Source organism: Podarcis raffonei, chromosome 2, assembly GCF_027172205.1.
Source record: "Podarcis raffonei isolate rPodRaf1 chromosome 2, rPodRaf1.pri, whole genome shotgun sequence".
Taxonomy (NCBI): Eukaryota; Metazoa; Chordata; class Lepidosauria; order Squamata; family Lacertidae; genus Podarcis; species Podarcis raffonei.
In genome coordinates this window covers 25057133-25072232 of record NC_070603.1, presented here as the reverse complement: position 1 = coordinate 25072232, position 15100 = coordinate 25057133, and the positions used below count along the sequence as shown (strand labels likewise).

Below are 15100 nucleotides of genomic sequence, written 5' to 3'. Positions count from 1 at the left end.
GTCCCGTCTGTGTCCTGCGGTACCATGAGGATGACAACAAGACAAGCTGTCCCCTCCTGCCGCAACGCCGCTCTGTCTAGCGGCGCCAACATCAGAGAGCCTAGGCTGGGTCAGCTGCCGAAGCAGAGGGGCTTGCACAATGGCTGTGCCTGTGAAGCATAAACTGGCTTTCTGCTCCGTTTCCCGGAACAGCAGCGCAGCTCTCCTCTGCTGACTCTGTGGCACATTCAGCTTCCTCTCTGGAGCTGGGATTCCCATATTCCCAAATTACAGCAACAAGGGATGGGAGCAGAGAGTCGGCAGCTCATGTAGTAAGAAGTCAAAGCTTCTCAGTTTCCTGGCTACACACAAGAGATGCTTCTCTCCAGGTAAAAAAAATTTATAAAGGCTCATTGTCAAATACAGTGGTACCTCAGGTTATAGGCGCTTCAGGTTACAGACACTTCAGGTTACAGATTCCGCTAACCCAGAAATAGTACCTCGGGTTAAAAACTCTGCTTCAGGATGAGAACAGAAATTGCATGGCGGCAGCAGCGGGAGGCCCCATTAGCTAAAGTGGTACCTCAGGTTAAGAACAGTTTCAGGTTAAGAACGGACCTCCAGAACAATTAAGTTCTTAACAAGAGGTACCACTGTATCCATTTGGAACAGCAATCTCACCACAGGGGTAAGGTAAAAAGGAAATTTACCGTGAGTTCCGGTTATCCAGGCTTCTCAGAGGGTACTGTGATTCATTCATCTCTGAGATGCATCAGAGCACTGCCACCTCCTGGCATGGGTGTCCAAATGGATGCCCAACATCCTCAAGCCCCCCCCCCCAGATACCTTGTGCTACTTTTGCGCCAGGACTGTGCGGTGTGCTGGGGCAGTGTTGTGGAGCCACTCTCCTGGCCCTGCCTACCAAGGGAGGGGTGGGGCAGGGTAGGAGCAAGCTTGGGGTGCGTGGGCAGCCACACGGCACTCCCAAGTGTGCCCGCACAGCCCCACCCTCACCACTGCCCTATCCTCGTAAGTGGCAGTGATGTCAGAGTCCTAGGAGAGCAGCAAAGCCCCACCATGTCAGCTGCTTCTGCCAGACGCAGCACCTGAGGAGGAGTGCCTGTCAGCCGAACAATCCCTGGTGCACAAATGTTGCAGAAACCTGTGTGGTTTGAGCTCAGCAAACCACTTCCGAAAGAGACTGGTTCTACAGCGCTGCTGAAACACCGGGGGGGCGGCGGCGCAGAAGTCACGCCAGGTGTAGCAAGGCTGCTCCTTCCAGCTGATCAGCAATATGACAACTTTGCAGGTATCCCAGCAGCCACTGACAGCCGAAGTAGAAGTAGCTGGTCACACCTTTAACCTCCAAAAGGCTGTTGTCTGTTTAAAGTGGTGCCAAGGTATTTTCTACCAACTGATTCTCCAGTTCTCCATAAAGAGTAATGTGGAAACTTTGGAAATACCAGTTCAAACAGAAAGCAGAGGCATAGGGTGGGGGTGCGGTGGAATAGATGACCCCTCTCCCCCTTCTCAGGTGCACTGATGGGAGGAATTCAACACATTGCAGATCACACCACCTTTGCAAGCACCTCTGCTTCCTGATGGAACAGGCCGCTCTCCCCTGTGCTATTCCAGGTGTTTTGCTGACCTTAACCCTCAGAGTCAATTGTGGGGGGAGGCATGCCGCATTGCAATGGCAGAAGTCCTTGTGCAGGCTTCTGCAGGGGGCGCTCTATTAGGTGTAAAGGTAAAGGGACCCCTGACCATTAGGTCCAGTCATGGCTGACTCTGGGGTTGCAGCGCTCATCTCGCTTTATTGGCTGAGGGAGCCGGCGTACAGCTTCTGGGTCATGTGGCCAGCATGACTAAGCCACTTCTGGCGAACCAGAGCAGCACACGGAAACGCTGTTTACCTTCCTGCCAGAGCGGTACCTATTTATCTACTTGCACTTTGACGTGCTTTCGAACTGCTAGGTTGGCAGGAGCAGGGACTGAGCAACGGGAGCTCACCTCGTCGCGGGGATTCGAACCTCCAACTTTCTGATTGGCAAGTCCTAGGCTCTGTGGTTTAACCCACAGCGCCACCCGCGTCCTTTCTATTAGGTGAGTCCCACCCAATTTCTCTACTTTTTGTAAAATATAAAAATAAGCATAATGAAGGTGTTCAAAACACACAACACACACTCCTGCTTAAATCTGCATCCAGTAGGCTCTCAGCACTGGTCTGGGAAGCGGTGTGTACACGCTGGCCACAATCCATACTTTTCCTATCCTGATGTTTCTTACAAAATGCCATGTTTTCTCCCAAACCAGCTATTCTCCAAATAGAGAAAAGGGATGACCGAGCTGTGTTTCAAGTCAGAAATGTGTGCACAGCCTTACTGGAACTGCTGTGTGTTGTGCTGTATTTCCTTTGTTTCATCATGCCTGCTACCCGCTCAGAGAAGCTTTTCACAATGTAAATGAGTTTGTTGCCCAACAGCTGTCATTATTCATTCCTTACCCAGCTTTAATTGGCCATGGAACTGGAGGCAGGAAATTGTTACCAAGGTATGTTGGTTTAGGGTTTAGAGAAATGAGCTGGGACTTCTGGCTTTCCCTCCCCCCCCTTTTTTTTTTGCTCATCCAACTTCAGACATGCTTAGGGCTAAAGACACAGTGGCTTGGCTAGTGTTGCAGCACCAAGTCAGAAGCAGCCTAGAAGTTTGGGGACAGGCTCCACCTTGGATTCTTTGAAATGGCCTCTGATCCAAACAGGTAAGTACCGGTAAGTCTTGCACGCTGCTCAGGGCCGCCAACCAAGCTGAGCAATAAAGAAAGGCAGCCGCCTACATCACGCCACATTTTGCTATTCTAAAATGTTATTTATCATAGAGAAGAAGTATACTTAACAAGAGTTCTTTCTAAGAACATCATTTTGCAGGCATGCTTTTAAGAAGCCTGCCTTGGCTGCTGGCAACTGACTTTCCCTGAAAGGGTTCTGTGCCTGGATAAGCAAATAGACAGGCTGAACTTAAGAACACTCCTTCCCCCAAGCTGGTCTTTGTGTGGGGCATCCAGAGTTCTGCAATTCTCTGTGGGTAGCAGTTTTGAAGGAAGCACCCTTCCAACATGACAGGAGGCTCTTAGGCTATATTTAACACCTGATACATGTCAAGGAAAAGGGCAACAAGAAACAGCTAGATTTGGTTTTGCGAAATACAGGTCTGCATCTAATACAGTGGTACCTCGGGTTACAGACGCGTCAGGTTACAGACTCTTCAGGTTACAGACTCTGGTAACTCAGAAATAGTACCTCGGGTTAAGAACTTTGCTTCAGGATGAGAACAGAAATCATGCGGCGGTGGCACGGTGGCCCCATTAGATAAAGTGGTACCTCAGGTTAAGAACAGTTTCAGGTTAAGAACGGACCTCCAGAACAAATTAAGTTCTTAACCAGAGGTACCACTGTACTGTACAGAAGGGGGGGAAATCACAGTTATTTTCCTCCCGCCCAGCCATGTAGAGGTACAGCTAAACTCAAATCATCCATCAGTGGGAGACTCCCTTGCGAGAAACTGTCAGCTCTCCTAAATTGTTCCGGAATTAACCGATATTTTATTGGTCTTTGGTTTTGAAGGTTTGGGGTTTCTATCATAGCAGTCCTCAACAGCTTCAGAGAACTGCTTGTTTTCAGGTCTGCTGTGAAACTGCTGCTCCAAATCCCCAGTTGGCACATGTAGCTAAAAAACAAATGCCGCCTTGTAACTGTGGGAAGTTAGGGAAAGTGCCCTGGAATTTGGAGACAACAAAGCTAACAAGCAGGTTTTTCTGATGGGTACAAGATGCTGAATATTTCTTACTGGGTGTGGGGACTGCGCATCTGTTACTCTCAATGAGCATCAAGGGATATTGAACATCATGACCATCTTCAACAACAATGCAAACAGCTGTCTTTCTGTAGTCTCCTCGCATAGCAACAAAAAGCTACTGAAGCACTAGATAGGAAGAGGAACGGATATTAGACCCCTGCCTGAGCAGCCCCAGGGCAACTGCGTAAAAGGAAGATGAAGAATACCATCTTCCCCCAGTTGCTCAAAAGGCTTCATATTCATGTTGTTAAGGAGGATACATACTGTACTTTTCCGTGTATAAGACTAGGTTTCTTATTAGAAAATAATGTTTAAAATTGGGGGTCATCTTATACACAGTTATAGCCTCCCCCCATTTTCTTAACTTGGGAGTCCCCCAAAATAGGGGGCGTCTTATACACAGGGGCATCTTATACACGGGAAAATACGGTACGTGCAACAACAAAAGAGAAGTCATTGTGAGTTTTTCCCGGAGGTCCAGTTCAGATGTAGCAGGAAACCACTGAGTTTGATATACCACTATAATAATGGATGGTTGCATCATTTTTGCCATTGAAGTGTTCACTCTTGAACCTCTGCCATCTCATTCTATCCCTGGGTAGCTACTGGAGGCAGGAATATCTGAATTGTTGGGTTAAAACAAAAGCAGACCAATGCTTTCAAGTTCTGGTCTCTCAAGTGGTCACTGACTGCCCAAATGTGAAACCATTGTAATGAATAATGTCCCCAAACTGGACATATTGCACTTGGGATAATTATCCAGAATTTATGCCTAGCTGAAAATATCCTTGGGGGGCAAACACTGATATTATAATCCAAGTGAAAGTACCGTATTTTTTGCCCTATAGGACGCACTTTTTCCCCTCCAAAAATGAAGGGGAAATGTGTGTGTGCGTCCTATGGGGCGAATGCAGGCTTTCACTGAAGCCTGGAGAGCGAGAGGGGTCGGTGCGCACCGACCCCTCTCGCTCTCCAGGCTTCAGGAAGCTCTGCGCAACCCTTGGGAGACTGGCGCGAAGCCGCGCCGGGCTCCCGAAGGTTGCGCAGAGCTGCCTGCATTCTGAAGCCTGGTGCGCGCTGAAGAGCGCGCCCAGGCTTCGCGCAGCTCTCCGCAAGCCTGGGGAGACCGGCACGGCTCCCTAGGCTTGCGGATAGCAGGCTGTTCTGGGGGCTGGGGTCGGGGGAAGCTCGGGCTTCCCCCGTGCCTGGGGGGAAAATATTTTTTTCCCCTTTATTTCCTCCCCCCCCAAAAAAACAAATTAGGTGCGTCCTATGGGGCGAAAAATACAGTAAATCTGAAAAGCTCCAATGAACAGCTTAGTACGATCATGACAATGCAGTGAAGGGATGTTCTGCCATTTTGATGTAAGGCAATAACAATAATAATATGAAAATAAAAGCAAGCATTTTCTCTCAGATATTCATATTGTCCAAGCAGCCTCAAGATCCAGTGTTTACATGGCCTATTTACTTCCTATTTACTTCCCTCTCCTGCTCTGGCTGATGCCATTGTGGCCTCCAGCCTGGGAAGGAACCCTCCAGAAATCTTTTCAAGTAGAAATACTTGGAACAAATTCTGACAGATGCTTACATTCATAGGAGCCTGGAACTGGGCTCCCTCCACTTGTGCTCATCACCCCCTGGGAATGTTGTTGCCAAGAGCATTTTAGGATTCAGATCTTGGAATGCAAATTTGTCCCGGGCCTTTTAACAGGCCACAACTTGTCTGGAAAATAAGAGTTCTGGGGAAGGGAAGGGATAGGAGGGCAAAGGTGGAATTTAAAATAAAATCAATGCAGCTTTTAACAGTGTCTGGCTTTTAAAAGATATATATGTATATTTTATCCTGCAATGAAAAAGTAATGAATAATCTAATTTCCAAGAAAGGCTCCAAGTCAGATGCTGTTCCTCAAGGAAAGGAGGTTCACTGAAATAAACATCTTGTTTTCCATCTAAGTTGCCTTGTTTTCCTAAAAACCTGTAATCCTCTTCTGTACTCCCACCACCTCTGCTGCTGTGGGGAGGTACGGCAGGACCCTCTGCCACCGCAGGGAGGCCTGACAAGGCCCTCTGTCACTGTTTATATATATATATATATATATACATCGTGATATATCGTGATATTTAGCTGGTGATAATATTGAAAAAATCAGATATCGCCCAGCCGTAGTGGCAACAAGTCTCTGTGTTCTGTGGGGCTTGTTCCCTAGCAAATGTGTTCAGGAAAGCAGCCTTAGAAGAGGAGAATCACTTGTGTTTCACACAGTATCCTGCATCATCAGGTGGAGAGTTGCCATCGCCAGCTCTCAAATGCAATACAGAAAGGGAGCGCACAGGCCCACTTCACTAAGTGACCAGCCTGATGGAACACCACAGCATGCCACCATCTCTACGGAATGGGTGCATCAAGAGAGCGCTACCGAAAAGAACGAGACGGATTGGAACAGAATACATTGGTGGTAAGAGGTGCAGCTCCAAATCTGGAATGCACTGTGCTGCTGCTGCACATTATGCCACCTCCATGTGCAACAATCTGCTGGCACTAGTGCAACACGAGTCTCCATCCTGCCCATTCTCTCACTAGTTTAGTTAAGACAGGCTTCCTCAACCTCAGCCCTCCAGATGTTTTGAGACTACAATTCCCATCATCCCTGACCACTGGTCCTGCTAGCTAGGGATCATGGGAGTTGCAGGCCAAAAACATCTGGAGGGCCGAGGTTGAGGAAGCCTGAGTTAAAATAACAGATGTTTTGCCTGTGTCGGGGGACTGGATTATAGAGGACCTTCAACTCTAATCATTGCATGGAATGGCAGCTTCAGTTGCATATGGAGGAATTCAGTGTTGCGCTCTTCCAATTGTTCTGTCAGCTTGCCTGAGGGAATGCACCTCTCTCTGTGCAAGGTTCTGGGGGGTTCACCAGACCTCCCAGAGCCGATTTGGTGGGGGACGTGGGGGCATGAGAAGGCGGGGGCGTGCCATTGGAAATCTCAACGGGACTTAATCAATCACTTCCTTTTGAGGACCCATGCAGAGGATTGTACTACAATAGGACTGGTTTCAATAAACAGGTCACATTTTCAAATAATCATAGCATCTATGGTGAACAAAAGAGATCACTGATTGTGCAACGGACCAGGTAAAGGGACCCCTGACCATTAGGTCCAGTCACAGACGACTCTGGGGTTGCGGTGCTCATCTCGCTTTACTGGCCGTGGGAGCCGGCGTACAGCTTCTGGGTCACGAGGCCAGCATGACTAAGCCACTTCTGGCGAACCAGAGCAGCACATGGAAACACCGTTTACCTTCCTGCTGGACCTATTTATCTACTTGCACTTCGTGCTTTCGAACTGCTACGTTGGCAGGAGCAGGGACCGAGCAACGGGAACTCACCCCGTCTTGGGGATTCGAACCGCCAACCTTCTGATTAGCAAGTCCTAGGCTCTGTAGGGTTTAACCCACAGCGCCACCTGTTAGGGCAACCAAAATGTTCTGCCTGCTGCGTTAAAACTAGAAAAACAATCGTCTCTACTGCAAATGAACAAGAAGGTTTTCCCTGTCTTATCTGTGACAGAAATGGAAAGGGGAAACTGACAAAGGCACTGATGTTAAGCATCAAGAGAAAATGAAATTTCAACAGTGGAGACTGTTGACTTAGCGAAAATGGCACCCTTCAGATGTTCTTGGACTCTTTCCCCAGCCAATATGGCCAATGCTGAGGGATGATGGGAGTTGTAGTTAGGCAATATGTGGAAGATACACCTTTGGTTACCCCTGGAGTAGAGGGACACAAAAGTTCACATTAAACTGTAATCACAAGTGAATTACAGCACAATCCTATGTATGTTTTCTCAGAAGTAAGTCCCATTGAATTCAACTCTAATTGCCACTATCATTTGCACCAATATACACAGTGTGGCCATTGGAGGTGTGGCTGGCATTGGGCATCAGGTTATGCTAAAAAAATTGCTGAATATGTTTTTAAAAAATGCTTTAAAAAATTACTCAGGCATAATGTTATAATGGTTATGCTGTTAGTCTGCTTTGGTTTTATTAAACTGGTCCAAACCTGATTATTTTTTTACAATGTGATTGTATTTCCTATTGATACGATTGGTTTAGTTGTGCCCACTGGTATCCATAGGGATCAGGGGCGGTTTAAAATTATTTCAATTAATAAATGCAAATAATGATCCCAAATGCCTTAAAAATTCCTGCTGTAATGCCAACTCCAAACTAAGCCTACTTTCAAAAAGAAAAAGGAAAGGAAAGAAACACAGTGATAGTTCATTAGGTGGTGTTGCCTTTGTTCAATTTGTGCCATATTTACAGAACACAAATAGGGGAAAGATTACAATAATGCACCTGTTTTCAAGTTGGCTCGCCTTGGCAAAATCTGTGCAGCTCACTGCGTCAGGGTCACAATGAGCAAATCAAACTCTATGCATCTCAAAGGGAAACTAGCTGTGGCCATTCCTCACCTCAAGGCCTAATCTCAAGGACAGCGTGTGCTCTCAATGTTCAAAAACAACACTGTGCAAGTCTTCAAGAAAGATTGTTAACAGAACTTTGGCACTGAAGCCCTTCATCTTGTTGACGCTGCTACAATAATGAGTCATGACATGCTGCTTATGAAGAATTATATTTCTAAGTGAATTAAACTACAACCCGCCCTATGAACCGACGCTTGTTCCATATTCCCCTTTTAGCCACTGGACGTACAATTTTGCAAAAAAAACCATGTGCCATAAGAACATGATGTCCCTTGCCATTCAACACAGAGCGTTTCATAACTTATTTTATGCAACAGCTTGAATAACAGAAAAAGCACAGAGACACATAGCAACCAAAGGATGTTCATCATAGCAGAGGTGGAAAGACACTAGTGGCAATAAAGCTAACCATAAAAACAAACTTCACAAGTAGAATTATGAATTGATTGACTCAATGTATCATCTTGGTCTCTTGTGCTATGTTATGACCACGTGCTAATCCGTCACCACGTTGGCAGATCTCACTAAAACGCCTCTCTCTTCTTTACATCACCAACACACAAGGTGCAGTTCATCTGTTTACAAAAAGGGATTTTGACAACCACAGCTGAGGTCATTTCATTTATTCATTTCTACCCAAAATGTTGACTAAAAATTAGACCCAGGGTGACATTACAATGGCTTTAACACAAGTTAAGCAGAAGAACAGATAAACAAACAAATGACGAAAAACTTCAGTGGCAGCTAGAATGGTGACTGGGAGTGGCTGCCGAGACCATATAGCACCGGTCCTGAAAGACCCACATTGGCTGCCAGTACGTTTCTGGGCACAATTCAAAGTGTTGATGCTGACCTTTAAAGCTCTAAATGGCCTCGGCGCAGTAAACCTGAAGGAGCACCTCCAACCCATCGTTCAGCCCGGACACTGAGGTCCAGCTCTGAAGGTCTTCTGGTGGTTCCCTCACTGTGAGAAGTGAGGTTGCAGGGAAACAGGCAGAGGGCCTTCTCGGTAGTGGCGTCCGCCCTGTGGAACAGCCTCCTATCAGATGTCAAGGAAATAAACACCTGACTTATAGAAGACATCTGAAGGCAGCCCTGTTTAGGGAAATTTTTAATGTTTGATGTTTTGTTCTGTTTTTGATATTCTGTTGGGGGCCGCCCAGGGTGGCTGGGGAAACCCAGCCAGACCAATGGGGTATGTATCTATGTATCAATCAATCAATCAATAAATTATTATTATTATTATTATTATTATTATTATTATTATTATTACTACTACTACTACTACTACTACTACTACTATTCAGCAGCGAGGATATAACAGCGGACACAGCAGTATCAACAGGGAAAACCCACTGTACAGTATACTGCTGAATTGGAGGACCCCATCATTTGCAGGACTTTGCAAGCAACTGACCTAAAGACTTGGCTGCGGACTTAAACACAGAAAGCACTTTCAAGCAAAGGACCCTCTCAGGGCTCAAAGAGAGAGAAGACTACTTGTAACATCTGTAAATAGTGTGTGCATGCACAGTGGTGTTTGTTGTTGCTGGTCTAGTAAAGACAACTCTCCTAAATGGCTGTTTTCTGTGGTAAGCTTAACTGTTTGGTTGAGCTTCAGAGGTGCTACACCCAACAAAACTCCAACAGTGATTGGGAGACAAAATCAGAAAATGTGGATGCATCTGGGCCAATTACTGCCAAAGACACCCCAGCTTTCCATCAGGGCTCAGCACTCCTGTTGGGAGGACCCAGACCTTGCACACGCCCTCATCAAGGCAATTTTTTACCTTCTCTTTGAACTTGTCTCAAAACATTCATTTGATGCCATGAAGATGTCTCTTAAAATGGTTCATCTGAGACTTGCTGCCTACATACGGCACAACCTTTGCCAATCCAATCATGTCACCATGAACCCTTCATGTCATGCCCTACCTTTACCATCATAATTGGACTATTGCAAAAGAGAACATTCTGTCTTATGGGGACGCTTCTTCTCCTTCTTAACTGCTTGCTACAGCACCCACAATTTTTTTACTAAATTGAATACACAAAAACCACAGTGAAATCTGAAATGCCCAGTGGGAGCTAGTGTGCAGGAGCTTGCAGTAGGGGCAGGCTTTCAAAACAACATACAGAATTTCATCTTTAGGTTTCCAGTTTGTGGCTGGGAGAGGCAAGAGGGTAGTGTTTAGAAAATGTGCCCTCTGATAACTGCCCTGCAAACTGCTGTTCTCATGCTTACGCTTGCTGGTCTTGCATTATCATGTGAACAGAAAATGACAGAGTGTAGACGGGTTGGGGGTGGGGGTATGCCCTACTTACAAATTGATAATGGACACAGTTGCCGGAGCCAGGACTCCAGGCTGAATGAGAACTTAATGATGTCCCTGTTTGTTCAGGCAAAGACTAGCACCAAGCACCCTGGGGCCTATTTTTGTTGTTTCTCTTGTTTGGTTTCAGAATCCAAAGCAATTAAGAAAAGAAATCTGTTGTGATGTGAGGGAACAAAACCCGGTTTTGCCTTGAAAAGCAAAGGAAATGGGAGTCACCTGGCCATCAACGAGAGAGAAAGAAAATGACAGGAGGCAAGCAAAGCTAAAGTGGGGAAAGGAGATTGCATCAGCCTACCGGCTCCAGCAAGACTTGAGGCAAAGACCTCCTATGCACACCAATTTTAGTACAGTCGTACCTTGGAAGCCGAATGCCTTGGGAGTCAAACGTTTTGGCTCCCGAATGCCGCTAACCCGGAAGTGAGTGTTCCAGTTTGCAAACATTCTTTGGAACCCGAACATCTGACACGGCTTCTGACTGGCTGCAGGAGCTTCCTGCAGCTGATCGGAAGCCATGCCTTGGTTTCTGAATGTTTGGGAAGTTGAATGGACTTCCGGAACAGATCCCACTCGACTTCCGAGGTACCACTGTAATAATATTATTGGTCCATCACATATTTTGGATGCACATATGCTCCACTCTGTGGGTGTGTTATTCCACTAGTAGTGAAAGAATAGCACCATGCATAGCTCCAAATATTTCTGGAATTATACAACCTTTTCTACTAAATCTTTGAAGAAGAATATATTAAGTCAGTGCTGCAACCTTTAATAATAATAATAATAATAATAATAATATCATGAATTAGATGGCATTCTAATTTCTCTAATTTACAGCTCTGGCTGTATACAGTAAAGAATTCCCTACATGCATAGGACAGCCTGAATTCCCTGAACGCTCTCCCACTCCTCACTAGGTCTTATGCAGTTGTCGTTGCAAGTGGCTAATATTACATATGGCTTCTCAAAATTTAACATGCACGTAGAGCAAGTTCTAAATCTTGGAAATGCTAAGAACATAAATTGTAAAATTCACTTGGTGCATGTGATAAGTTCTGAGAAGCCAAACATGATGTCAAACTGATGGCTTGCTCAGGTTTTGGAGATTTCCCTCAGCAAAACAGCATCCTGTTCATGAAAAAAGGAAGTATTTTTCAATACTCCTTTGAGTCTGAGGCTAGGTGCAATCTCCAAGGGCCAAATTAGGAAAACTTCAGAGTTCACCACGAGAGTTCAGAAGTCCTCACTTCTTCCTCAACACAGTCTCGTGAAATTATATAACCAAGGACTGTGCCCCTCCTGCTCAGGAAACCCAAGGTAAGCAAGCAAAAAATTATGTACCCCACCCACCACACCCTCAATTAAAGGAACGCTTTAAATAATAACACCATGGAGAGTGCTGCTTAGATTTTTCACTTCAGGCAACGAAAAATCTCAGGCCTTTCCATCTGGAATGTTGATAAATTAGGATGCAAAAAGTTGATTTGGACTATGGACTGCATCCTGTTGTTGCCACCGATGGCAAAAAGAAACACACCGTACCACTGTAATAAAGGCCACACTATTTCCACACAAAAATTCAGCTAAATATTAAGGTTAATTCCATACCTGGTGTCCTTTGTTCGACTGCCCGAAGAGGACCTCAGACACATCCATACCATCAAACTGTCTGTTGGGAGGGAGGCTTGCGTTTGCCAGAGACACCAAGGTAGGGAATATATCTAAAGTGCTGCAGGAGAGAAGAGACTGTGATCAGAAGAACACAGGACAGGAACAGTGTTCAAGAAGCAAGAGCTACTTCACCATGAAGGAGAGCTTTGGAGGAAATAAAATTAACACTTCCCCCCTCGGTCGTAACACATTCTACACCAAAAGTACAGAATTCAGATGAGTACCTCACTTACGCAAAAAAGCAACAACCCTATACCGACCAGACTGGGCCTCCTCTTTTTCAGGTAGGTACGTGTGTGTTTTAAGAAACAAAGAAATTCAATCCCCAAACACAAATCCAACTACAAAATATAGCATTTGCACATACTGACTATTTTGCCTTAAGGGTTGGATTCATTGTCAGGACATTTCCTCAAGGATTAGATTTGGGGAAGGATGTAGGGGTGGGGAAAGGTCACAAAAATGGTGGGGAGAAAATAGATATATTGATTTGATATTGAGGGCAGCAATTGTACAGAAAAAGGATCTTTGTACAGGACACTCAAACCCAACTTCTCAAATGCTAATCTGCCAAGTAATATGCTCCGAGGAACTTGAGCCAAAGCCTCGCATTAGACTGAAATTATTTACATCCATATCAATTAGCACATTTTAATGAGCGAGCACCCCCTTTGACAAATGTTAATTTGCTAGGAGGAAGCTGGCTATATTGCTGAGTCACCCAAGAGAAGGGTGATCCAGTGCCTGCAGTTCTTGATGGAAAATTAATGAATGCCTAGTGGACACAAATACCATGTGGAAAATTTCTAATGCCTCAAGTGCAGAATGGGTTCCCAAATTATGGAGCAGCATTATGTTGTCATTTCCACTTATCGTCTCCAGCTCTTGATCATGAAGACAGTGGCCTCACTGAGGTTTGTTCTGAGGTAAATATGATGGGAGGGATGCTAGCATATAATGAACGAGACTTCCTTATGCTGCGTCAGACAGATGCCCAGCGGGGTTGTATCTGGGGAAGAACTGGGCCCAGGTGTTTGATGATGAGTGACATCCTTGTTCTGCTGGCTCCACTCCTCTCTTTCCAAGGCCAGGTGCCCAGAAAAAGTAGACACGTCCCTTATATATGCACCTGCTTTCCCCTTACCACTGGGCCTTCCTTTCCTGCTGTCCCTATGCCATTGGAGTGCCAGAGGGCAGCTCAGTAAGGCCAGAGGGAGTTAGCAACTCCTTCAGAAAATACAGAAAGGTGGGCTCAGTTGTGATGGCGCATAGTCTCTGAACCACTTGATGCACATGAGTTCCAGAAGAGACCCAAGCAACAACCCAGACGTGTATGGAACCATACAAAGCACCCACAGAAATACCAAGATTTGAGCTCCAAGTTCCATAAAACCTCAAGGCCACATAGCTTCCTGTCAAGACTTGCATACTGGTGGGGAGCCTGGGTGGGTCAACATAAACTTCTATTGTGCGCTGCCGGGTCCAGCTGCACAGAAACACTACAATGATGCAATCCTTGGCGATAAAACCACAGTGGCAGGATTAAATAAGCAGGGTAAATACATCAGAATTATGCCATGCTGAGCACATCAATTCACTTTCTAGGAAAATATGGTTTCACTTATGTACAGCACAGCAGCTTCCATAGGAAGCCAGGATGGAAAATGAGAGTGGCATTGGGTTCTGAAGTTGCCACCAACAACCCTGTCAACATTTCCACTGCAGTCTTCTTATTTCACGAAGCCACGAAACACATTGTTTCACTTGTTTCACTGAGCCACGAAACACATTATTCCATAATCATATACTTGATACACAGCACATGGAGTGTGGTACTGAAATAATACACACACAAACACAGTCAGCTGGGTGATCTGACATCCTCCAGCAACCAGTACAATATGGGAAATGGATTACTGAAGCAGCTCAACAGAAGATGGTCAAGCTTGTAATTGGTCCTAATCACCTGGAGATTGAATCAATTCAGCTGGTTTCTTCAAATTAGTATGCAAGTAGGCTAAATGCCTGATGCTTCTTGTATATCACAGACACAAGGGATGTCTTCAAGCAAGGGATTTCCCCTGGATTCCTGGGAGAGGAAGAGCTAACGCACCTCACATCTTCCACATCAGTTGTGGTTTAATTAATATCATTTTATTTTCTTATGGTTGTCTTTTTAAATAAGCCAGGCAGTATTAGGGATGCTCAAGGAATTCATTCTTTGACCATTTTACAGTGGTACTTCGGGTTACATACGCTTCAGGTTACAGACTCCGCTATCCCAGAAATAGCGCTTCAGGTTAAGAACTTTGCTTCAGGATAAGAACAGAAATCGTGCTCTGGTGGCACGGCAGCGGCAGGAAGCCCCATTAGCTAAAGTGGTGCTTCAGGTTAAGAACAGTTTCAGGTTTAGAAATGCTTACTCTGAGACAAAACACATTGAGAAATTCATATTTTGTGCAAAAGTACATATTTAAATGTATTACTTATTTATATCTTAAAATTAATATACTACTCGACTGTAAATAAAACCTTCAGAGCAGTTTGTGTTCTTGTGCTGCAATGTAATGCATTCTTAAAATCTTTGAATGTTAGTTAACATTGTTTTGGTGGAACACAATTTGGGAGAGTTCCCCTAAAAGGCAGATAATGTCCATTATTAGGAATCATAGGCAGGTTTGCAGAGGGAATATGGAATCTTGAGGTTCCAGGCACTTTCGCTTTGCTGGCTGTGCTGTGCAAACTAGCAGACCCATTTTCCAAAGCAATTTTCAG

General features: G+C 45.3%; 1 protein-coding gene across 10 annotated transcripts in view; it reads right to left on the bottom strand.

Annotated features, from left to right (window-relative positions):
- ARSG (arylsulfatase G) overlaps positions 1-15100 on the bottom strand; it is a 119980-nt gene that overhangs the window by 19686 nt on the left and 85194 nt on the right. For 8 of the 10 annotated variants that reach the window (XM_053375377.1, XM_053375379.1, XM_053375378.1 and 5 more), the window contains one exon: positions 12263-12383. In XM_053375377.1, coding sequence (XP_053231352.1) covers positions 12263-12383 — 121 coding nt within the window. Of the gene's footprint in view, positions 1-11013; positions 11243-12262; positions 12384-15100 lie in introns of all 10 variants that reach the window. The other 2 variants (XM_053375380.1, XM_053375381.1) reach the window with 1 other exon arrangement.